Source organism: Haplochromis burtoni, unplaced genomic scaffold (assembly GCF_018398535.1).
Source record: "Haplochromis burtoni strain Fernald_Lab_line unplaced genomic scaffold, NCSU_Asbu1 Contig_439, whole genome shotgun sequence".
Lineage (NCBI taxonomy): Eukaryota > Metazoa > Chordata > Actinopteri > Cichliformes > Cichlidae > Haplochromis > Haplochromis burtoni.
Window position 1 is genome coordinate 430641 of NW_024582800.1, and position 25631 is coordinate 456271.

At 39.5% G+C, this 25631-nt stretch overlaps 1 protein-coding gene across 1 annotated transcript in view; it reads left to right on the plus strand.

Annotated features, from left to right (window-relative positions):
• LOC102303961 (RNA-binding motif, single-stranded-interacting protein 3) overlaps window positions 1-25631 on the plus strand; it is a gene marked incomplete at its 3' end in the record, with an annotated part of 110115 nt that overhangs the window by 45079 nt on the left and 39405 nt on the right. The window contains 2 exon segments of the mRNA XM_005949385.3: window positions 4664-4722; window positions 14787-14878. Of these exon segments, the coding sequence (XP_005949447.2) occupies window positions 4664-4722; window positions 14787-14878 (151 nt within the window).

The following is a 25631-nucleotide window of genomic DNA, read 5'->3' on the forward strand; positions in this document are numbered from 1 at the left end:
TGCATGAAGTTTGGGAACTCTGTGTCACCTTTACAGTGAGCGATGAATCCTGTATGTCGGCCGATCATAGCAGGAGCCCCGTCGGTAGTCACTGATACCTGCTTTTCCAACGGTACCTTTTTCTTCGCGAAAACTCCTTCACCGCGTTATAGATGTCAACTCCCTTCGTTGTTGTCTTTAGCGGCAGTAGTGTCAGAAGTTCTTCTTTTGTGGAGAAACCATCAAACACCATCCGGATAAAGACCATCAGCTGTGCTGTACTGCTGCTGTCTACGGACTCGTCACACTGGATGCTAAACCACCTGCACTTTGCCAGATCCTGATCCAACTGATCAGCCAAGTTCCCGGACATAGCCGACACTCTTCTAACGATTGTAGTTGCCCCCAGCTGGACATCGGAGAGAGTGGAGATTACATTGTTTCCATATTTCTCGTCTTTAAGCATAGTTTTTGCAATTATCATCATTGCTTCTTTGAAAACCTCCCCGTCTAAAAATGCCTTCTTTTTCTTAATCATGAAATGTGTAGCTCTAAATGAGGCTTCGGTTGCTTTTTGGGAGGTTTTTTTTTTTGCTCAAACCTGTCTTTAGCTCGCGGGGGTTTTCCACTCGCAGTGTGCTGCCCTTTGGGTAGTTAGCATGGTAGCTTGTGTGACACGTTCGGAAATGTCTCTCCACGTTGTGCTGCTTTGCCGTTGCCACAGTCGCCCCGCAAATGAGACACACCCATGAATCTTTCACAGTGGTAAAAAGCTCTTCCTCCCATTCACTGTGAAAATGATATGTTTTCTTCTTCTTCTTTTTTCCGCCATTTTTTCCTCATCTCTTCACCTTTGCTGGTCTTCACGGCAACGGTTTCCGTGGAGACCAGCTAGAGCTCATCTAATATTTAATAATAATATTTTTTTTAATATATTATCTCTAACAAATTGACACCAATGCAATTGTGATTTTAAAAAAATGGCAAGAAAAAAATAAAAATAGATGCAGCTAACTGGTAAGTTGTTATGGTGAGCTATTTTTAGAACAGGCCCGCGGGCGACTCATGTGGTCCTTGCGGGCGACCTGGTGCCCGCGGGCACAGTGTTGGTGACCTCTGGGTCAGAGAAATGGCAACTCCCTTGCCCCAAAAAGCCCAACTAAGAGCTACATCTGATTCCACAGGCCTCAGTTAGTGTGTAAAATGCTAAAATTTGTGACAATACAATTAGGAAAAAGCCTGAACTAGTGTGAAAGGGTTTCCAAGAAAGAGCCTCTTCTCCCTAAAAAGAAAATGACAGCTTAGATTTACAAAGTCGCATCTGAAGAATCCACAAGATTTCTGGAACAAGACTTCTGTCCTTTGGACAAGCAAGACCAATATAGAGATCTGTGGCAAATCAGCACAAAAACCTCATACCAACTGTCAACCACTGTGGAGAAGGGGTGATGATTTGGACTTGTTCTGCAGCCACAGGACCTGGGCATCTTGCAGTCACTGAGTCAACCATCTGTATACCAAAGTATTCTAGGGTGAAATCTGAAGCCGTCTTTCTAACAGCAAAAGCTTGGCCCAAATTAGTTCATGCAACAGGGCAATGATCCTGTGCAAAGTAGGAAATCTACAACAGAACAGTTAACAAAGAAAAAAATTAAGATGTTGCAATAGCCCAGTCAGTCCAGACCTCATCCTGACTGAAAAAAGAGAGCTGTGCATAAACAAATGTCCACAGACCTCAATGAACTGAAGAGACTGAAACAGTCATACAGAAAATGTATTTTGTTTCTCTTTCCAAAGTATTTTGTTAAAGGACTCTGTGTAATAAGCCTTGTGGTGGTGTTCATCTGAGGGTTGTCTGAAACCTTAGAATTAATAAGGGTATGTTTTTTCTTTTGGCTCACCGTGACTTTTCAGGGATTTAACTCAAACTTCTAGCCTGTAACCTGTCAATACAAATTTACTTTAAAATACAGTTAAAATACAGAAAGAACAGAATAATTGACAATGAAAATAATAGGTGTAACCCTCCATTTGGTGCTTAGGAGATGGAGAAAATAATCTAATTTCTTCTAATGAAAGTTACACATGTAGCCGTAGGTTATACCACTTTTTTTTTGCTTCCTGGAGAATTACTTTAAATTAGAAGTAAAATTACATCCCCAGATATTTTTCAGAACAAATTTCTCTATTTTTTAGGCACAATGGAAAGTAATTGATAAGGAACTGCTGACCTTTCCTTTCTGGCTCCTTGTAGTCTTTTATTGGTATGTTTTAAGTATTTCAGTAGTTTTTATGGGTCTCTTACGTGTCATTGCTATTGATTGAAGTGTAGGTCGATGTTATTTGACTCCAGGTTTCTGTTGGAATCAACCAAAATGTTCCAGTTGGGACTTGAAGAGGACATTCTGCACTTTCCTCTCCTCTTATTCCATGATCTAAAATTTCCTCACTTAACCATCTGATCTGTTATCAATACTTTTTTCCATTTCTTCTGCACAATAGTAGATTGTTGTAGCTGTCTGGATAAAATGAAATGTTGCCATTGAATCACAGATTTGGATGTTGTAATAGGACATTTCCCCAAGGCCATGGCGTCATCCTCTCTCTTCTCCTCTCCTCTCCTCTCGCTAACCTGCGTAACTACAGAGGGAACAGGTGGACACAAAGTCTGACAATAATGTACCCAAACATGGAAACATGTTTTTTGTTTTCCTCTTTTTGAAATTAGACCAGTGCGACCATATTTTTTATTTATTTTTTCCTCTACAAGATTCATAGTGTAACTACCCAGGCACCCCCATCCCCCCACACCCCCGCTGTCCAGAGTCTGGATATGTTTCAGTCTTCTGCTGGGAAAAACAAGTTGGCAAAACACGTGGATGATGTATGAGATCTTTGATATGGATTCAAACTTCCACAAACATACTCTGTCACACACGTAATTACACCTACACAAGTATTTGCATGCTCAAGTGTTCGGTCACATGCACTTGAGTCATGCTGATGTAGAAGTCACTGAGAGTTGGTCTTGCTATTGCCAGATGGTGTGTGTAGTGTGTGTGTGATTACTGCTTTGGTGTAGGTTTTTTCTTTTCTTTTTTTTTTTCTTTTTGATCTGTGCCGTTGCGTATACGTGTGGGCGATTAGCCTTGTTTTCTTCAGAGTGTTTTCCACGTCTGCAGCCGTTGGCTGGCTCCACCAGCCGCAGGCCAAAGACCTTATTTACCACCAGCTATGACTTTTGGGAAAGAAATGGTATCAGCCAAACAGATTTGATTTCAGCCCATCACAATCAGCGGGTTTGTAAATACCATTCAGATATAGATTTAAATTGCAGGAATGAAAATGTGTGAAAACTGAGTGTTGTTCAAATGTTTGATTTTTGACAAAAGCAGTGATTTTTCTCTCTGCCAATTGCGAGATCATACGCTGCTCATCTGTCATGTTAGTTGTGATAGCAGTCCTTTAAAGCCTTTTTTCCTGTCCCAATAGAGTTTGATATGAGGCTGTCAGGCGAGCTAGACTCGGTTCTCTTCTTCTTAATGACAGAGTTGGCTGACAGAGACTCTCCTGATGCTGACAACTAAATGATCTCTTCTTTATTAAACACCTCTTACTATCTCTCCATCTCCCCCGGACTATCTCACTTCCTGCTCGCCTTGAGTATCTTTTTATCTTTTGACTGACTGCTCTCCCTCTCCTTGTCTATTTCACATTCCTTAGTCTCTCAACCCTTCCACTGCTTTTCTCACCTCCTTTGCTAGTAGGAAGCTTCTGCATTGTTTTCTCATTGAGTTGTTTTTGATTCTACCTTCATTGTTCCCCCCCCACTTTTTTTTCTTCCCCCCCATCTCTCAAACAGAAGAGCGAATATACTTCCATCCTTTACCTGGGGCTATCAGCCAGTCTGCTAGCCAGTCAGCGAGCTTGTCGGGCAGAGTGTCAATCTGTTTGATAGTCACTCAGCCAGCCAGTCAGTCATTGTGCACCAGTGTGAAAACATTAATTAAAAGTCTCATCCACAAAGCCAGGCAGTGATCCAGGCTGATCTCAACAATCCAAGCTTTCCGTCTTCGTCTTTTTCTGACTCTACCTTCTTTTCTGTCTCTGTTATCCTCTCTTCATACCTTCTCAGCCTCTTTCTGGGTTTTGTCTGTTTCTTTCTCCTCTTTCCTTGAGCACTAAAAGACTGGTCTGATAAGAAACATTATTAACTTCTTTCTGAGAACCCAAGAACAGAAAGCTCGAGAATAGAAGTGGGATGTGGGGGGAAAATAAGGAAGTAGACAAAGAGAGAGGCAGAGGTGTCAAACATAAGAGAGTAAGGTGGTGAATCGGACAGGAGACATTAAAAGTTGGTAGAGGGAGCAGATGGAGGGACGGACTTTTTGTTCCTCCATCTGCTGGATGGAGGTTGTGTGTCTATCTTGTTAATAATTCTGACGCAAGTCATCCTGTGGTGACCATTTCGTGTACATATTTTGTGGTAGTCCATCACTGCGTTGTTTCCTTTGACTGGACCAAACTTGTGACTCAACGATAGACCAGAATTATAACCCTGCAGCTCTGCCTGCAGCACAGCTAAATATTTACCCAAGACTCGAATAACTAATATTGATCCAGATGTTAAAAATGGGCCAGCAGCAAATCAGAATGTTACATTGTTGTTGTTTTTGTTTTGCAGATATGGGAAAATTGTCTCTACAAAGGCCATCTTGGACAAAAACACCAATCAGTGCAAAGGTGAGTGAGTTTCATTCAACTTGTTTCTGCAAGGATGCAGTATCTGCACTCTACTTCACAACCTCAGGTCTTTTTATTTATAGAGACCATTTCCTTTACTTAAACACCGACAGTGTAAGTCCATGTGTTGGAGAACACACGGCCGCTGACTATAAAGGCCATGTTATCCTTTAATCTATCGTAATGATGCACTTCTAGAGAATCTCTATTTTGCTTAACTTCACCGTGATGATGATTTCAGGATTGCTCTCTAATGATACTCAGAGTTGAGCGCATTTTGAAAGCAAGCTGTTGGTATTGTTGTCGTATGCAAAATCAGGATGGAGAACACCAGACAATAGACACAATATGTTTCAAATCGTCTCTGCGGTAAACGGGGCTCACTCAAGTGTCCTCTGATGAGGGTCTGCTTGATTGTTAGAGTGGTCTGAACAAAGCACTAATCAATATGATTGTAGTCGTCTGCTTTTGAAGAGGCACACAAGAGCGTGCGTTCAGAATGATTGCTGCTCATCTGTCAGAGCTGTACTCAAAGGTATCCTGACACGGTTTAGGACAACAGCACAAAGGTCCTGTAATCACAGTTTCAGGTTGGACGGTGTGAGTGAAGGAAAACCCAGTCTGATTGGTTCTGATAGGAGAAATGTTAATGTGAATTTTAAGTCTTCATCTGTGCTGATTACTTAGGATAAAATATTTTGATTCCACTCCTGCTTGTCTTAACATAATAATGGGAAAACCAAATCTCAGTAAGGCTCCTCTGGAAAGTCTTTTACTTCGCTCATTATCTTGAATCTTTCTAATTGGCTAGTTATGTAAATCTTAAACTTCATCTTGCTGCTACCTGCTTCACCATCACATAATCAAATATGGCTTGGGAGTCTTGAGCGCATATTAAAATGCCTTTCCTGACTGCTTTACAGCACAGCCAAAGGAAGGGAAGAAAATTCTATAAGTCCAGTGATAGTTATCAGTTATTCTTTCTCGGCTCATTAATTTTTGTCATTGGTGTTTTGTGAAATGAGTTTTTCAAAACCTGTTTCAGTATGGCCTCCAGTTCATAATTGTGATGTCTGCCAATTATGTCTTCGTGTTCATGCTTCTTTATAGTATGGAAAAGTTATCATTTTTGATCGTACTGCATGAGTGCTTACAAATTAAATGGAAAACGAACGTAATTTCTGCTTTCAATTATATTTCCTGGATATGGGTGATGATATGGTTTCATTGTTCACCAATCCCAGGCAAACACAGTTTATTTGAAAGTCTAAAGCTTATTAGTGTTTACCAGTGCTGTACTTTTGTATAAAAATGCTGTTAGGAGCACGTCAGTGAGCCACGATATTGGGTGAGATCTCTCTAATGGATGCTGACACTCTGTTTCCAACCTGTGCACATCTGATGCTCAAATACATCAGCTATGTATCAATCCATGGTAGAAAGTAGTCCACAATATAGATTTACACCTATTATAAAAACATTGTGGAAAAGCTGTTTCAGCTAATACAATATGTTTGTGACTTGGGTTTTAAACAACCACATGGGAAGATAAAAAATGATTAAATGAACAGTTATGTATTGACTTTTCTTTGCAATAAATAAAATAAAAGACTAAGATTAATGCCACATGGTGTCAATTTTGACTCATTGGCACTTCATTAAATATACCTGTGCATCTGCTAATCAACTCGTATCCAATCGGTCAATCACATGGCAGCACCTCTATGCATTTATGCATGTAGACGTGGTCAAAACAATCTGCTGAAATTGGACCCAAAGATGCTTTACGAAGAAAAGGGAGAAACGTGATTTAAGTGCCGTGTTGTTGTTCAGACAGGTTTTCTAGGAATTTCCATTCAGTTGTCTTTAAGGTTTCTAGCAAGCAGTCTAAAAGAGAGAAAATAGCCAGATATTGAGCTAATAGACAGGCAGCCTAAACCTAAAACAACACATTGAATATTAAAGCAGATGTGCAAGAAGACCACACCATGCACCACTCCTGTCAGGAAAGAACAGAAACTCGGGTTACATTTTAAACAAATAGAAGATTGGAAAGATGTTGCCTGGTCTGAATACTCTTGATTTCTGCTTTGACATTTAGGGGATGTGGTCAGAATTGGGGCATAAACAACATGAAAGCATGGATCCATTCTGCCTTGTATCAACCGTTCAGATTAGTTGTTGGTGGTGTGATGGAGTTGAAGATATCTTCTTGGCACACGTTGGGCACCTTAGTACCAAGTGACACTCATTTCAGTGCCACAGTCTACCGGAGTATTGTTGCTGACTATGCCCCATTCCTTTATGACCTCAATATACCCATCTGCTGATGGATGCTTCCCGCTGGGTAATGTGATATGTCACAAAGCTCAAATCATCTCAAACTGGTTTCTTGAAGATGGCAATGACTTCATTGTGCTCAAATGGCCTCCACAGTCACCAGATCTCAATCCAATAGAGCAGCTTTGGGATGTGATGGAGTGGGAGATTTGTATCATCAACTTTGTGGGGCTATCACATCTCTGTAGAATATTTCCAGCACATTGTTGAATCTGTCCCAGTGAAGAATGGATGCATTTATAAAGGCAAACTGGCCTTCCCACTACTAATAAGGTGTACCTAATGAAGTGGCTGAGGTTGGACCCTATTACTATGTGGGTTTTATATTTAGAGTCCAGAATTTGTAACTGCACAGACTTTTATTTCTCTTCTGGGTTCAATTTCAAGTCAGATAAAAAGTTTAGTGAATAAAATTTTATTCTAATATGAATAAAAGTCAGACTGTGACTTAACAGTCTGCAAGCTGTCAGATTTTTTGCAACGTCAGTTAATGGCTTCAGACCAAAGAAGACAAATTGACAGCTTGTTTTAATCACATTCACTCACATTTTGTTTGGCACTGTTGACTAATCAATCCAGAGAAAAGTTCACGCAGCTCGTTGCCTGTAATAGTCAGCATGGGAGGTAAGAGCATACACGAAGCTGGTGTCTTTGTTCCTTGTAAAAAATAAATAAATAAAAATTACATTTGAAAACTTGCCACCCTGTCCTAGTTATATTGCAGACATGACTAGGGAAACTAAACATGAGAGAAACTTTTTTCAGAATGCAATCGCTATACAACAAGCTATGAACTGATGCACAATATTTAATGCACAGTCTACCATAATACACTAGCTGCAGCAGCATAGGCGATTACAGGCTGTGGCTCTCATCAGCAATTTCGCTGCTTGTGATGTAGACTTCATACATCTTTTAGCCAGTTGTTAACTCACAATGAAGGAGTTTCATTATCAGTCGGCCATTAGAGTGCCTTACAACCGGATAAGTGTTGGTTTGATTGCAAAGGCATTCAGTAGGGACAAGATAAGTGCTTAGCGTGACTAAGAGAGTACAAATTGGCACAGAGAGCTCTCTTGGAAAGGGAGGGATGGATGGGTGGAGGCACAGAGAGGTGGAGGGACGGGGTAAAAATAAACTGGGGCTGACAGAAAAGGAAGGAGACCCTTTGAAACTGATGATTTAGCAGACAGCCTTTTCTTTTCAGGAAGACTATGCAGAGAGCCAGAAAGCATGAAAAATGTAGTCAAAGAGACAGGTACATAAATAAAGCCATCTTCCCCTGCAGTCCGAGGAGACGCACAGTTCGATTGGTTTGCATACTTTTGCTGTCATGCGGGAACCATGTGATCTCAGTTTCTGTGATGTTTTTCTTGGTCTTTATCCCTGAAAAATTGATGTTTCGTCTTCAGGGCAATGTAAATATATTGTTTGATGCCATGAAATGAGATGCACTGTTTTTAGAATTACTGTTTAATTAAGTAAACAAAGAAAATAAAAGTTTTACTTTATTCTCTGAAATAAAAGTATTATGTTTGTAGAGTCCTATGCTTTGTTGGGAGCTCGGTGTTAAATACACTGGCAGTTTTGTTGTTAGCGGGATCTCTGAGGGAGGGAGAGTGTATGCTGCACAGGATAGAGGAAGGGAGAGGAAGCCACTAGATTGTAAAGGACTTCCATTTCCTAAAGCAAGCACCCTCCCTCTCACTGTCTCTGTGTCTCCAGTAGAATCCCCCCCTCCCTTAAAATTCAGTCTGCCTGTGCCTCTCGCTTGCCCTCTGTTCCCATCTCACTGCAACCCCCAAATTCCTCCATTGCTTCGTCTCTTTCTTTGGGTTCCTTGTGTTTCCTTGTGTACTCGGGCCATTAGAATATGCTAACCAAGGCCAGGAGCTCAGGAGATTGGATTGAATCTAGTGGTGTTTGTGTGTGTTCATGCTCATATTTATCTGTCCTTCCATCGGTGTCTATGAATCCATTTGTGCATGTTTGTGTGCACTTTATCACTTTTTGTATTATCACAAGTGGAATATTTGTTGGAGTGACCACAGAGGAGAGGGTCAAGTGCACAAACATGAATGATTAAATGTTTTAGATTTTCATTTTTTGTTATGTAGACTTATAACATGTGTTCAATCCATTCACATTTTGTTTGAATAGAAAGCACACAGTCTTTCAGTTAGGATTTGGCATCCCAGGACATAGTAAAAATAACATGGTCCTTACACCATGTAATTATTTAACAAAAACCTTAACCAAAATGCTGCTTTCATTAAGAGAAACTAAGACTAAACAATCATTTGGAATTGATCATGTGATCATCAGTAAGTGAGAGCACACCTATAAAAGTAGTTTGCTGGTCTGGAGCATTCAGGTAGGTGTGTGTGTGTGTGTGTGTGTGCGCGCGTGCGCGCACGCAGTGCCAAGGAAAAAACTGATGCCTTAGCAATCTGGGAATTATCCAGACAATTTGACATCCATTAATCTTCAGTGAGAAAAATTTACAAGTGGAAAATATTCAACAGAGTCACCAATCTTCCTAGGAGTGGACCTGCCGAATTCACCCCTATTCACCTCAGACTGTGCAATTCTGATAGAAACTGCAAAAAACCCAAGAGCTGCATCTCAGTCTCTACAGGCCTCAGTTAGCATGTTAAAGTTAAAGTGGAGACCTTTGGCCATAATAATTTGTTTGGGCAAAAATCAAGAACATCATATGACTACTAACGCCTCATACCAGCTGTCAAGCACAGTGGTGGTGATTTGGGTTTGTTTTGCAGCCACTGTGTCAACCATAAACTTTTGTATACCAAAATATTCAAGATATTAATGTGAGGTCAAATGTCCAACAGCTTAAGCTTGTTCCAAATTGGGTCATACAAAAGACACCAACAAATCTACAACAGAATATCTGAAAAAGAAAAGGTTTTTCCGTGGAGAAGTGGAAGTCCAGACCTCAACCTGAAACTGTATTCCTCCAGAAATATGCAAGAGACTAGTACAGAAAGGGATTACTTCAAGTTAGTCAAGTAACTGTTATTCTACCAGAGTCCTTTTTACTTAGGTTATTACTTAGGTAACAACACAGTTTAAAATGTTAAACCTGCTATGTAAAAACCTTAGAATTGAGATGCTCTTTTTTTTTGGGGGGGGGGGTACTTTACCCATGACTGTATTGTATGATTTACAAATTACAAAGTGGACAGAAGTTTGGTGTATTCACCAGCAGAACTGTCCATCAGCTTGAAAGGCAGGCATATGCTCGTCAATTCAACAAGCGTCCAGGCTTCTGAAGTGTCCTTGAGGAAGACAATGAATCCCTACCAGCTTCTAGGGTGCGCTCTGTCACTGATACTTGACCTCAGACCTCGCTGAAGAGAAGGCCAAATAGATGTTCAGAAAACAGAACTCTCCTTGAGTGATGAATAGATTCAAAACAAATGGCACATTCTCTTCAAGGCTGATGTTTTGTCAAACCTAACCAGTCAGTGAGATGAGCACTTTGAGGAAAAAAAAAAACTGTCTCCATCATTCTTGCTTAAAGGAGAGTGAACGGTGCCAGGGCTGAGCAACACACACCTGTGCTAGGAGAATAAAATGCACACTAATTCCCTGATGTCTTTAGATGTAAGGACCAACTTAAATGTGCAAGGCAGAGCAAGATTACACGCCAACAACTACAACTCAGTATTTTATTTACAGAGCGCGTACAAGGCTCCTGAGACACACTCTTGTGCTACTTTAGCACAAGAACGTGTTGGATATGAGCCTCTCGGCTGATCAGTAAGTCACTGTAAACAGAACGGCTTCAAGGAGTGACTGTTGGTTACATTACAGATCAGTCTGGTATTTGAATGCTGTAAATATGATTACACCCAAGTTGCTTTCTTTTAACTCTGTTTAATGTTACTACCATAACTAATTTACTGTTACTTAATATACTAGTTCATAATACATAGATTATATATAAAACATAATATATAGGTTAAGAAATCAAATGTAAATCATCATATTAATGCAAGAAACAGGAATTAGATGTAATCATTAACACCAGCTTAATTGGCACTAAAAACACAATTTTTCTTATGTATGATAACTTATTCTTTTTTCTCAGTTTTTCACAGGGTTTGCTGCAATGATTCTGTAAATTATGTGACACAAATAGTAACATTTTTTTTAATATATTATCGCAGATGGGTCCAAAAGGCTTTTAAGACCACACTTTACTAATAGTGGGTTTTTATATAGATCTGGTATACTGTGGAGCTACCTGCTGCTGTGATAATAGACAAACCTAATGAATTTCAGTTTTAATTATTACACAAATGAGATTTTTAAAAAAAGATCTCGATAACTGTGCTACAATAAATGAATTCAATTTGAAGGAGTCGTGTTTCCATGATTTTATCAGGCCTCGATATGCGTGAGTGTTCAGGCAGGTGTTTGTCTTTCTGGACACATTTTGTCAGCACAAAAGCATCACAGTCATGGACGTGCGGTTAACGTCACAGTGAAGGCTTAAAGTAAAGATGTTGTATAATAACTCACTGGTGTTTAGATCTGAGTTAATCAGAAAACTAGTGAGTGAAATCATTTTACACACAGCTCTGATTTACAAATGTTGGCATTTACTTTGAAGTAGTTGTCATTTCTGCCCATTGAAGCTCCAGTTATATCAACACAGCTGTGCTATGCTGATGACGCTGAAGATGTGCTGTCGAACAAAGGGTCTCAGATTTGGATTAGTGGTGACTGACTTAACCAGTTTCACATCTGCTTTGGGTTTCCTCCCCCCACTAATTAAATGGACACTCCAAAATTAAGCAGCACCCTTTATAGTTAGTGTGAGAACTGATATGGAACTTTTCAACATTCCCTGGAATAAAATGAAAGCATCCCTAATGCACAGCTGACAAATACTGTGTGCGCAATCTCAATTAGTGGAACTGTTTCAGAGTGGCACTAATTAAATAAATATAGATTTTAAAAAGCAGTCGGTACTGCTGTAGGTAGCGTGGATATTTGCATGCTTGCATATATTGTGTATCCATCTGTGTTTGCCACAGAGGCTAATGTGTGCACATCACGTGTGTGTTCCGCAGGAAGAACTTGAATGTGTGTTTGTGTAACCCTATTTAGGCTAAATTATGAGTTTCTCATTAGCAACAGTATAAATATTTGTGTGTGCAGTGCAGATCTTGCTGTGAAAGCAGCTTGCTGCCTTTGAACAATAAAATATCATCTGCTTATCAGCAAAATGGAGCGCATTTCCAAACCCTGGAACAGACAGACAGACAACAGATGTTAGGGATGAGGCGTATGCGTGTTTCCAGCGTTCTTATCATGTTTACATTTAGGATTGTGGTAAGTGAGGCTTTTGAAATGTGGATCATTTAACTGTGTTAACATGCAGCCCACTCCATACCACAGCTGGAATTTCAAGGCTTTTGTGCTTCCCCCCCCCCCCCTCTCGGGCTTCATGCATGTTTCATACAGATATAGTCAAAATCACTCACACAAGCATTTTACAGTTTTCTTCACATATGCCTCACGCAATTGCATCCAAGCTGTCTGACACACTGCAGACAGAAGTCTTTCTTTCCTTTTCCATTTTTTTTTTTTTTTTTGACATCTCACTTAACTCGGCCCCATACCCAGTAAAAGAAAATTAGATTATTTTGTGTGCTCCTTCATTAGTCAATCTAGATTCACAGAGCTTCAAATTAAATGGATATCATTGTACATTTTACTTTTAACTTATTAATTTTACTTGAGCAAAGGTAACTTCAGCTGTTGCAAATGCTGCAGTAATTGTATGTTGCATGAGTTTTTGTCTTTTATATGTACTGCAGAGACATTCAATACTGATCATTACTTAAGAATATATGTATGTATCTCTAGTGTTTTGTTTGAGAAGTCAGATACAATACAATGGAAGTAATTAGAAATACCAGCTTTTTTAAAGATAATTCTGATTTCTGAATCATGGGGTTACTGAACCTTTTCTTATTTCTTATTCTATTCTTTCTTTCTTATTCTATATGTTAAATTTGACCTTTTAAATACCGTTTTTCTTTTGTTTGTTTTTTTGCATATTCAAATTTCCTTTCTGAGAAATGTAACTGACAGCATACACATACAAAACACTTTTCTTCAATGTAGAATTTTACTTTCATTATAAAAAATTATTAAACCTGACAATTTCTCCCAAACTGCAGTAAGTTACAGAATCCTCTCTCAACTGAAAATGTAGTAACTGTACACCCAATGTTACTTAGCATATTTTAGCTTATCAAACCAAAACAGATGCAACAGATTTTATATAACATAACAAATGTCAGTTATTTGCTGGACAGTAGCTTTTTGGTTGATTTTTCATTTATAACCTGTGATCTATAATCTACTTCATAGTCAGTAACAACCCTTGTTGCACATTGCTTTTGATTTATTTTCTGTGAGTTTCAATATTGACTTTTAGGGGCAGGGGAAAATCTATTAAGTATCAAGCTATTTTGCATGGCAATACAGTGTAAATACCAGGAGACCAAAATTAATTTCTGTTAAATATGAATTTCTGTCTACATAGACAACAGATATGCGATTCTCATTCTCAGTTTATCACAGGTAATTGATATATTATCAGAAACCCACTGCATTTTTTTTGCCAACTTGACCCCATTCAATTACAGACTGATATCAGACCCATAGCAGACTGTCTGTCTTATGGCAACGTTTAAGGCGTGCTTTTAAAACAGTGTTGGTTCAGTGCTTGACAATCTAAAATGAGACAAACTGAAATGAGATCTTTATCTTCTTGGATAAAACAGATACTAACAAAGTTAAACTTTGGGGCACTGTGATAAACGTATGATACTATAATACTCAGCATATCAAGAACTGTTAAAAATCACAATAACATTGGATTGTGAGTGAAGTATTGCAGTAAGGTATTGTGAGATGCCCGGTGCTTCCCTCCTTTGAGGTGGATCAGCTAAACCTAAGTGACACTGGGTCATATAACAGGACAGCGGCAAATGTACAACATAATGACTAAAAAAGAAAAGAGCCGAGGTGATGCAATGGCCTAGTCAAAGTCCAGACCTCAGCCTGGTTGAAATGCTGTGGCAGGACCTTAAAACAGTTGTGGACCACAGTGAAATGAAAGACACTGTAAAGAACACCGGACCAAAATTCCTCCACAGAGATGTGAGAGACTGATGGTGATATAGAAGCTGTTTGTTTCAAATTGTTGCTGTGAAAGGTACTGAAGAACTTGGTTTTTCACAGACCTGCACAGAGCGCTGTTGAAGTTTTCTTTTTCACATAACTAATCTACAGAGACTGTACAGTGAGCAGCTTTTAGTAGTGTATTTCAGTGCTGTGTTGCACTGAAATACACTAAAAATCATTACAAAAACATGGATCATAAACATGGTATAGTTATTGTTGTATCACCAGTTTTCTTCTGTGCAAAAATGCATTCAAAGGGAGAACTAGCAGCTTTCGTTAAATACGTGACCTGACTATATTTCGACATATTTATTGCATTAATGCACTGAAAACACAGCCTCAGGTCTGTGATAGAAATCAGTAGTGAGCTTCCTCAGCACTATTCAGAACTTTACCCATTCCTGATTATTTATCATCATTTTTTTCTTTCCTCCTTACCAACCTCCATCTTCCTGACACTTTCTGCATCTGTGTTACTTCTGTTGTGTGTACAGGGTATGGTTTTGTGGACTTCGACAGCCCTGCAGCAGCTCAGAAGGCTGTGGCCTCGCTCAAAGCCAGCGGAGTCCAGGCACAGATGGCAAAGGTAAGCTCCGTCACACGCTCCAATCTGTGGTCTGATTAACTTGGCGGTGTTGGTGTTGATGAGGTGGTGTTGTAACTCCTGAAGAAAACGGATTATAATAGATGGTGAGATTACTTTTTTAATAGCTTGCGATGACATAAATGAGATGATCAAAACTTTTGCCGTGACCACTTGGTTTACACGTGAGTAATTCTTTTGGGTTGACTCGAGACTGACAGGTGCAGATTTGCTTGAGTCTGTTTGAGATTACTGATCGAATTAGTCCTGGAGTTAATTTTTTCATGGCAAGCAAACAAAATGCTTGCCTTCCTACATTCCCACAATCTTTCTTTGCTTTTTGGTCTTATGTGGCCCTTTAGTAATGCTCTGTTTTATTTTCAAAAACGTGTGTGAAAGACAGATGAGATTAGAGAAAGTGGGTGTTTGTTAAATTTATATCCTTACGTTAGTATATCTTATAAGACTGCATAGTAGCAGGGAACACGCCTATCTTTCTTTTCTCTTAAGGAAAGCATGCAGGTTAATCTGCAGTGTGCGCATGTGTGCATGTTAGAGGACAACAATGCTGTGACGAAACTTGGACCTAACCAGCACAATCACATTATCCTGCCTGAGAGAAAGACGGAGAGACAGTGAATAGCCTGTCTTGTTTTCAGATTCATTAAAGCTGTATTGCTGCGTACTTCCTTTTCTAAATGAGAGAGGAGTGCAATTAAAAATAGGCCAGTCTTCAGGCACCAAGAGCATCCCATTGAATTAAACAGCAGCAAGCCTTTGAGCCACCTTTGCCTTGCTCTTCTATTAAACCTCTTTTCATTAGACTTCCATCTCTTATTTTGTTCGTAACGGCTTAGGGGTGGTGGGTGGGGGGGTATTGGGATAGGGAGGAGCAGGGTTGATGTGTTTAGCTGTTATAGAGGGGAGAACCCTCGACTCCTTGGAGATTGAGTTCTCTGGAGGGATGGAACGGAGGGCAAAGAGTCCATTTCAAATGAAATTACAGACTTTTTCCAGTTTCATGAACTAATTATGCAGAAGAGCTGCTGACGTCCCACATAACTTTCCCAGATCAGTGAGCAGTAAATAAATCTTAGTCTTAAAACACTGATGGAGGATGTTCCATCTCAAGCCTAACCTTGAACATTTTGTAAGTTGAGCAACTTTTTTTTTTTATTAGAGAGACTGACAATTGAAAACTTATAGCAGTACAATGAGATTTTGTGTAGGCTAGCTGAGACAGTAAGCTTTGATGTTGCGTCTAATCTGCAAGATAGTTGAGTCTTTCAGACAAAGTGAAGGGCGGAGAGAGAGAGATGATCAGCTTGTTTTAAAGAGGGATGAAACCTCTAAGACAAATATTACCTATTTTGGGGTTTCGGGATGTTTGGATAGCGTCACTACTGAGCCAGTGCTGGCCTTAAATGTCATAGCATCCAATCTGCAAAGATAAATCTAGCCAAGCATGCCATATGCATATTACGTTTAAATATCTGAAAACATATTCTGTGTTGAAAGCAATTGTTCAGATAAATAAAGGCAGGCTTATAATCCCATATTGAGAACATAAATGGTGTGGGATATTTCATGATGCTCCCTGAAGCTCTTTACGTACATTTTTCCTACCTGTATCAAAGTCTCATAGTGTTGATCTATGCAGCCTATACAGTATAAAAATTATATCTCACAACTTTATATTCTTACTTTATAGTTGCTACCAGGAAGCACAGAGGCTTACTATATTCTGATACACTAAAAAGCATGAGATCTACTGCCTTTTAAAACTGATTGGAAGAGACTTGAACATAGTAACTGGCGATAGAATAGGTAGTACTATATCATTGACCTTGTTTGGAAGGATGAATAAAAAAAAATGAATCTGTAGAGACAAGAAGAGCATGGAAATTGCTTATCTGTGCTTAAAATATCTTTTCTCTTTTCCTTTCTTTATATTAAAAAAAGGAAAAGGCAAACATGATTGTGAATCTACAGATCCCAGGATCTAGGTTTTGCTTAACTTCCTCTGCAATGGTATAAATAGTTAAAAGTTGTGTTGTATAAAAAAAACCACTTTTAAGAGCCATTGTTGGACAAATAAATCTACACGGGAGACGAGATGATATGTCATAGATGTAAGCATTTGTGCCTACAGGAGCTCAGAAGAGAAATGGACTACACCACATAATGCTTATAGCCATCCCTAGTGTTATCTGCGTGTTTGTTTAAATGCCGAACCAGCAGTTTGGTCTGTCAAGACAACGAATCAGAAATGTCAAACAGGTTTATACACACGACAGAAACGAATCAATGGGCAGCAGGAAAACCAAACACGGCAACCATCATGCTGCATGTCAGATAATGTAAGAGATGTAGGGGGCTTGTGTTGAGAGGTTGTATTTAGGGCAAGACGCTGGAAATAGCTTAAAATAGAGCTGGAAGCAGCAGTATATGTCACAGTGTAAGCAGTCCGTGTTAGCCATGATTACAGTAACTTCCTGACATCACTCATGAATTAATTAGAGCACAGTTGAAGCAAGATTAGACTGCTAGTGTGTATATAACTGGATTTACTGCGAGAAACCTTTATCCATTAAACCCTGCAGCTTGCACTGACATCTTCTTTTGTAGCAGGTGCATGTTTTGGTTGTGAAATAAATGAGACGAGAAGAAAACACAGCAAGCCAAGATGAGAGAAGAGACAAGAAACTGTGTGTATGTGCGTGTGTCCTATACTCACTTCCTCAGTCTTCTTGGTAATTACTGTTGACCTGAAAGATGATTACTTCTACAGCTGTACTCCCTCACGCTCTCGCCAGCTCACTCACAGTTAGTTTTTCTGTCTCCCAGCCTCATTCTTGCTTTCTTTTTGTAAGAGTATCTGTAGGTTGAATCCCCCTAACATTATTACACAGAGTACAGCGAATGATTTAAATTCTAGCTCTGATTTTTAACCAATATGTGAATCGGTGCTTCTCTGCATTTTATGCACTACAAAATGTTTTGTGAAAAGCATGTGTAGCCCTGTAAGAACATTCAGCAATGTGAAAGTATTGAATATTAACATTCATATCAGGGCATTATTTTATTTTGCAAACACAAAATCACCTAAGCCCCTTGTGTGTGTGTGTGTGTGTGTGTGTGTGTGTGTGTGTGTGTGTGTGTGTGTGTGTGGTGGGTATATAATAACAGTTACACAGGGCCAAGGTCACTATGCTAATTAGAGAGATGGTACTACTGGCAGTGACACTTCACACCTCCCTCCCTTATTCTCTCCCTTCTTTCTTCTCCCCTCCACTTTGTCCTTGGCACCTCCTGTCTTTGTATTCACTTCTCTCTCTCTCTTTTTTAACCCCCAATCCCACCATTTAATCCTATTTTAGGGGTTGGTTTAGTTGCTCCCCCCACGCGCGCGCGCGCACACACACACACACACACACACACACACACACACACACACACACACACACACACACACACACACACACACACACACCCTCCCCATTTCCTCTGTTGTACGTTCCCCCCAAACCGTATGTGTATGTGTGCAGCAGGTGCTGCAATGCCTCCTCCAGAGTCGTTAGTTACAGGGTTGAGAAAGGACAGTGTGTGAAGGGTAGAAAGAAAACGGGCACTCGTAAAGTTAACGACACTGGTTGACTGTCATTTATCTGCCTCTTTTTTTTTTCTTTCTTTCATTCTTTCTTACCTTTCTTCCTTCGCTCCCCCGGACTTTATTTACTGATATAAACGGTGTGTGCAAGCTTTCTTGCATGTGTACTGCTTTTATGTGGCTGTCTGTGTGTGTCTGACAGCTGAGGTTAGTGATGTGAAGAGGTGGCCAGCAGGACCAACTGAGACATAAAATAAAGATGAACCAGACAAAAACACATACACAGGAAGACAAGAGCATTTCTTTTTTCCCCCACTCTGCTTCCTGCTTGTCTATCACTCTGTTACCCGTTTGTTTCTGGAAACCATGTCACCTTATTTTTAACCTGTTTGTTTTTTTCCTCTTTTTTTTCTTTCAGCCATTTGTTTGAGTGTATTTTTTATTTTGTCAGCCAGATATACAGTAATACACCTGAATACTTTCACCAGCCAGCACATATAATGTAAATGTTGGTGTTATTCTGCTTTGTAAAGAGCAGCCTGTGACTGAAAAGCCGAGTTTTAAATTGAAAACCCTGGGCTAGGTGATAATGGTAATGTTCCTTTCTTCTATTGTAAAATCTGAAGTGACCCATCTCTTTAGAGGACTCTTCTTTTTATAAACTATGTTGATTATTTTTTAATACACAGCTATGACAAAGAAGGTTGTCTCTGTGCAGTTAAACAAAATGTATTTGGATTCTCTATTTGTGTTCAGAGATATCAACTATATTTCTACATTCTTTAAAAAAAAAAAACATGCCATCAACTTGCATTGCAAGTTGCTCAGATCTGAGTGGTTAAGGATGTTATGAAGCTGAATTTACTGTCTTTTTGTTAGACCTGACAGCCCCTAGCCAAACAATAGCAGGAAGAGGACATTCAGGAGGAGGACAGAAAGGAAAATAGGAATGGGAGGGATCCTAGTGAGTGAAACCCAATCGAATTAAATGTAATCTGGCCTGAATGTGCACAACCATCAGCTGCTTTCCAATCATATTAACCCTGCATTACCATCCCTTGGCTTTGTGTGTGCGCGTGTATGTGCATGTGTCTTTTTATGTTAGTGTGCGTAGAGGGTGATGGGAGAGAGATGTAGGAGTTAAGTGGATAAGTGAGAAAACAAAAGAAAGAGATGGACTGGATGGGGGAGAGAGCGTGAGAGGCAGGGAGACTGAGAGGAAAATGAAGATGAATATAGGTGTTTGGGTGATTAATGCGCCGCTGTTGCATTGCTAATGAAAAAATATTTCTCATCATTACAGTAATCATGATAATTCCTAGTGACACATAACAGTTTCTTCATTTTACTGCTTTACTAAGTTGTGTATTATGCCATCAAAAAAGATTACTTGCACAACAGTAAATGTTAGAGTACTGAAAACAGAACTGAAGTCTTTTAGTATATGAGCATAAAGACTACACGAGAACATGTATACTGTTTTTGGTAGAGACCTTTATAAATCTGTATAATGTCAACGTTCTAGTTGAATAACAAAAATGGTAAACATTGAAGATGTTAATAAAACATAAGTGACTCATTATCTGTTCGTGACATTTTTTTCCCTCCTCAGTGTACAGTACCGCTAAAGGATAGATTGCAAGAACCTGAGGTTATTGAGCTTATGCAATATGCAGCCGAAGAGCATTCTTTCGAAAGGCCCTGGCTCATAAATGCTTCATTAACAAAAGTAATATCAGTAAAATGCTTGCCTTTTTTGAGATGGCAGAGCAGGCAATAAAAACAGAGGATACTTTTTTCTTTTTTGGCAAACTTGTTGCTGCTTACACCAAATGCTGCGGCTTAGATAATGCAAATGCTGTCATGGGTTGTTCTGTACTGAGTCCTCCATAGGTCTTTTGATGAGGCAACTGAAGAGGCATTGTTTGTGTGTGTGTGTGTGTGTGTGTGTGTGTGTGTACATATATATGTATGTATAGATCAAAGTCCCTGGTTGTTAACTTAAGTTATTAGCTTCATAACTTAATTTGCTATATGTTTTGTAGTCTCTGTGGGCAGCAGTAGTAGTTTTTCCCAGACATCTTACCTTCCTCACAGCAGTTGGAGCCACATTTTCGATGTAGCTCCATACAACACATGCTCTTCCTGACACAACCTTCTTAGGGATTTGTTTCCTCCTATTCTCAAACTTGGGATCTATCGCCTGTTGTGTAAATGTACAAACCGCTGCACTATGAAGCTGGTGTAATGGCCAAGAAAAAGAATAGCAAGGTGCTTGTGACTGGGATAAATTGTTGGTTGGCCACTGATTGCACTGATTTATTTTCACATTTGGTGACCAATTGCAAGTATTTGTGGACCAAAGCGATTCCACAGGTGGGAGGCCACTTGTCTCTAAACAAGCACTATCTGACTCTGATGATTTGCAAATAATTGCCATCTGATTTATAAACGCAGCCAGTACATTGTAGTAAATCTGAGTCACTTTGAAAGAGAACTAAAATAGAGCGAGAGCGTCATGGAAATGGAATCAAGCCCATATGAATCATGTTTGCTAACATCAGTACAGGTTGGGGATGAATTTGAAGTTTGTCATGTTTAAGAAGACAGTCAGTAAAGGATGGATTCCCAAGCAAATGCACGGTTTGTTTGGTGGTGAATGAAAGCATTACATCTTCATAGCCTCATATTTCAGCAATGCAACGCAATCAGCTACAGCAATAACATGTGAGATTATATTATTTTAGAGGAATTACATAATACATTTCAAGCAATTTTCAGTCATTTTGTTAGAGTAAGATGCTTTTCAACTACTGAATGGCTCATTAAGAAAAACCCTTCAGATTTGGTTTCACCCCAGCATTACCCGCGAGAGAACGGAAAACAAAGACGAATGAGGGAAGTACTGCCATGAACAGAGGAGGGATGGAGTAGGCAGCTAGAGAGTGGGGGTGGTGCTTGGTTTGATGGAGCTGGGTTGAGAACAGCTCTATAAGGACGGAGATAACTGGAAAACACTATAAAATGCCTATCCTCACATTTTCTCCCTCTGTGGAATTAGCCTTTGAGTGGGCTGCTGGAGCGAAGGAGGGTGCGTGCAGTGATTGATGGAGGGAGGGAGTGGGAAGCCCAAACTGTAGCAAGGGAGGGTGGAGAGAGATGGAGTATATGTGGAGTGGGCAGCCTGAACTCTGAGAGGGAGGAAGTATAAGAAGGAAATAAAAAGCTAGCAGAAAAGGAGGGTGTGAGGAAGAAAAGGGTGGCGCTGCATTTACAATCTTTTTTTCCCCACACACTCAGTGGAATACATATGAGTGAAGTATATTAATGGCAGTGAGAGAGGCTGTGTGAAAGGTCCCTTTTTATGGGGACACTATTGCTTCTATTTTTTGATTGGCTGTTCGGTCCTCACATCTCTCATTGTTATTGGTGGCCAGGCACGTTCGTTGTTTGTCATTGGGCAGACAGCATAGTCGGCTAGGTTCGCAATCCGATGGCATAATTCAGCCATCGATCAAACTTTGTGGACAGCAGTAGCCAAACTGCTCCTCCAGACAGAGACAGAGCCTTTAGAGTGGAATATCACAAATCAAATGCTGTAACCTTTTAGTACGTCTGAGTCTGTACATGCCCACTGAAAACCAATGAAGCCTTTTCCTCTCGCTCTGCCATGCAGTCTGACTATTCTTCACTTATCTATTTTTTAAGTATTTATTCATTTCAATTACATATCTCTATCCTGCCTCTTCATTTAGAAAAATTGCTTCACTGAAATCCTTGAAGTCATTTGTGCTTGTTGATTTAGAGGGTGGTGCACAGAGAGTTGTGGTGATTGTTGAGTTGGACACCTGCAATGCTTACCAGTTGCTGTTACCTGGTGGCGATATCTTTGAGACTGATTACAGCTGATAATGACCACTCAGTGGGACGATAACATTTGAGTTGGGTGTCCTTGTAACATTTACTCAAATGAAGGATTTGTGGTTTCAGAGAAAATAATGGCACTTGTATGCTAGAGATGTATTGCGTTAATTACCTCAGCTCTTGGTCCTGTTGTATTTTTCTAATGATTATTTACTATGTGCAATTTCACACATGGAGGCTTTAGATATGTTATAGCTACTCCACCACATTTGTAATACAAGGTTCCAATTAAACTATACATAATAAATTGCAGTGAATTATATGGCGCTAGTTGTAGTGTGAGTGGGGTTGTTAGCAACAATTATATAACAAGTACCTAAAGAAATCTTAATCTTTCTGTTGACAGTGTTATAAATACGTATGATTTATGACCTACACTTAATTTGAAAGGGTTTTCCAAATATATGCTAGTATCTCTTTTCTCAAGGACAGTTAAGAAAAACAACATGTTTGAAAGTGAGATGAAAGTTGTGTATTAAACAACACTACAGTGAAAATTGGCTAAATTTAATAATAATGAATGCACTTGTAATTCTGTGTGTATTTATAGAAATAAAAAATGATCTATATGTATGTATATATGGAAACGTACGTGTGTGTGGGTGGGGTGGGGGGTAGTCCATCGTAGTCAACATTTATTATTTTGCAGTCTGTTTCGCTCCTGTTGCATAAACTGTTCTTCGTCTGCATCATCTGTCTCTCGTTGCATATCCCTCAGGCAAACTTTAGCTGTTTAACCTCTTCTCCATTTTTGACTGGAGCAACAACATTGATAAAGAGTATTGCCCACTTAGCAGAATGATTGCTTGGAGTTTTGTAGAATTATCCTTGTGTCCCTGACACAAGTTTTCTTAAATCCCTTCCATTGCAATAGGTCATTCCATGATTATCTATTTCTTCTTTTCGCCATGTGAGGATGCACTAATGTTCTTATTATTATTCAAGTAAAAACTCAAGTTCCACTTAAGCTTAATAGTTAAGCTGTTTTGTGTAACGGAATCAGACTGCAGATTGTGTACTGATGCAGTGAAGCAACCCCAAACAGCATAACATTTCCGCCGCCATACTTCACAGCCGGTTTGACATTCTTGTACTGAAAAGTTCTTTGATGTGCACTCTGCGAGTTACTTGCAGTTTAGTGTGACCAAATGTTTCTGTTCTTGTAGACTTCTTTAGGCATCAAACAGTCTGTTCCAGAGAAGAGTGGGGCGGTGGAGGGTCACTTGCCATACTCAAAGCTAGACAGAGCTTATTTTTGAAGGCCTTAGAGAGCTCTTTAGATCTTGGTGTAGTGATACCACATACCTCTATAGCAATGAAAACAACAGAATCAAGATGTCACAAGTTTTAATTATCCAGGGTCTATTTGTGTGGGGAGACCCAAACAGACATGGAGAAGATCTGTTGAGAGCGAAGTGAAGGCCGCCGGAATGACGTGGACCCAGCTGAAGAGAACGGCCCAGAACAGTCCGTTGGTGTGGTGTTGTTGCGGCCCTATGCTCCACCAGGAGTCTACAGGAAAATTGATTGATTGAGGGTCTATTTGTAACTCCTTAAGGAGGTTTGTATTTTTATGGCAAAATCCTCATAATTTGAGATCTGATTTATAGATTTTGTATTACAAAAATGTGTTTCGATAGCATGCATCTCTTTTTAAAACCATATTTTTATACATACTTTAGGCTAACTTTTTTTTTCTAATATTTTTGTATGAAGGACTTTGATATTTATCTTGATGAGGTCCTATAGAAACAAAATTGTACTTATTTTACTTACTGAAAGTATATGAGCCTTGTCATCTGTTTGATTGTATCTCTAGTTTATTGAAAAAGTTAGCAATTTAACATGGGATGTCCCCCAGGTTTCATTTCAAGATCTTTTTCTAGATACACACCAAATGCTTCAGATTTATATTGGATGCAAATATAAACAAAATGCAAATAGATTGTAGAGGTGGAACTTCAGTACAGACAAATTGATATATTAAATGTCAATGAATTTGTTTACATTAAAGCTGATATAATCAGTTCTGTAAATGTGCCAAGTTGATTTAATGCTTGGTAAGGACATAAATAATGTTGCTCAGTATAAAAGAACCGTATGACCAGACTCCATCATTATGACCTTTGGCTGGCTTAATTTGAGGGTGCAACTAAAAATGAAAATGATTGATAATGTCAAGAACTTTGAGAATCCTAATGACAGCCACTGGCTGTCCTTTTTCAGGAACGTTCACATTCTGACTAGAGAAAGGAAATTGGACATTAGCAACCAAAGTTCAGCATGAGGGTAAAAATTCCTGGCTCATCCTATGAATGTTAAATATAAGGGTGGTTGGCTCTCTGCTGCTATGCATACTATTATAATAAATCATATGTAATTGCTTCTGGTTTTTCCTTTGTGTGTGTGTGTGTGTGGAGTGTGAGTGTTGGTAGTGGGGTTATTATTAATTATTTCACTGCTTATTCCTGGTTATCAGATCCTATACATGCACAATTTGGGGTAATGCCCCTGAAATAGAAGACAGGCCAGGTTGTTGCGGCTGCTCCTAATGACGCAGCTTTAACAAGGTTCTGTCTCAGGAGGACACTAAACCTGCTCAGTTTGGACTGGGATGGTTTAAGAACCCTTGTTAAGGCATAATTGCTTTGTAAGAGGGGAGGATGTGGTCTGTACATGTAAAATGAATAGATGAGTATGAGCGTGCCATCATGAGGTGTCCTTGGTAGAGGATATGATGGTAATTAGACTGCTGTTTTCTCAATGGTGTTCCTGTGATGAGACTATTTAAACTCTTGGTGCTGCGTGTGTAGGTGTGTAGTTCGGCAAGGGTGGGATGCGCGTACATAGGCATGCTCATGTTCATCTGTATGTGCATGTGTCTTCGCATGAGTGTGTGTGAAAGTGCGTATGTGTGACTGCCCTTTAGTGTTTGCTGACTCAGGCTGGTTTTCCCTTTCTAAAAGTAAATAACCTTGGCCCAACAAGCTGTCAGCTGGCCCCACTGTGCCCTCGTCCCGACATCAAAAGATGGCGAGAAAATCTCTACTCTCTCATCCTAGCTCCTCAGCAACACACACTGAAAACGCATCTTCACAACGACCACATACTGCAAATGAAGTTGCATCTTCAAAAGCCCATCTCCTGATGCAAAACGGCTGCAGCTGAAATTCTTTTTTGTGCTTCCATGTTACATTAATTCCATTAAATGGCTCTACATGT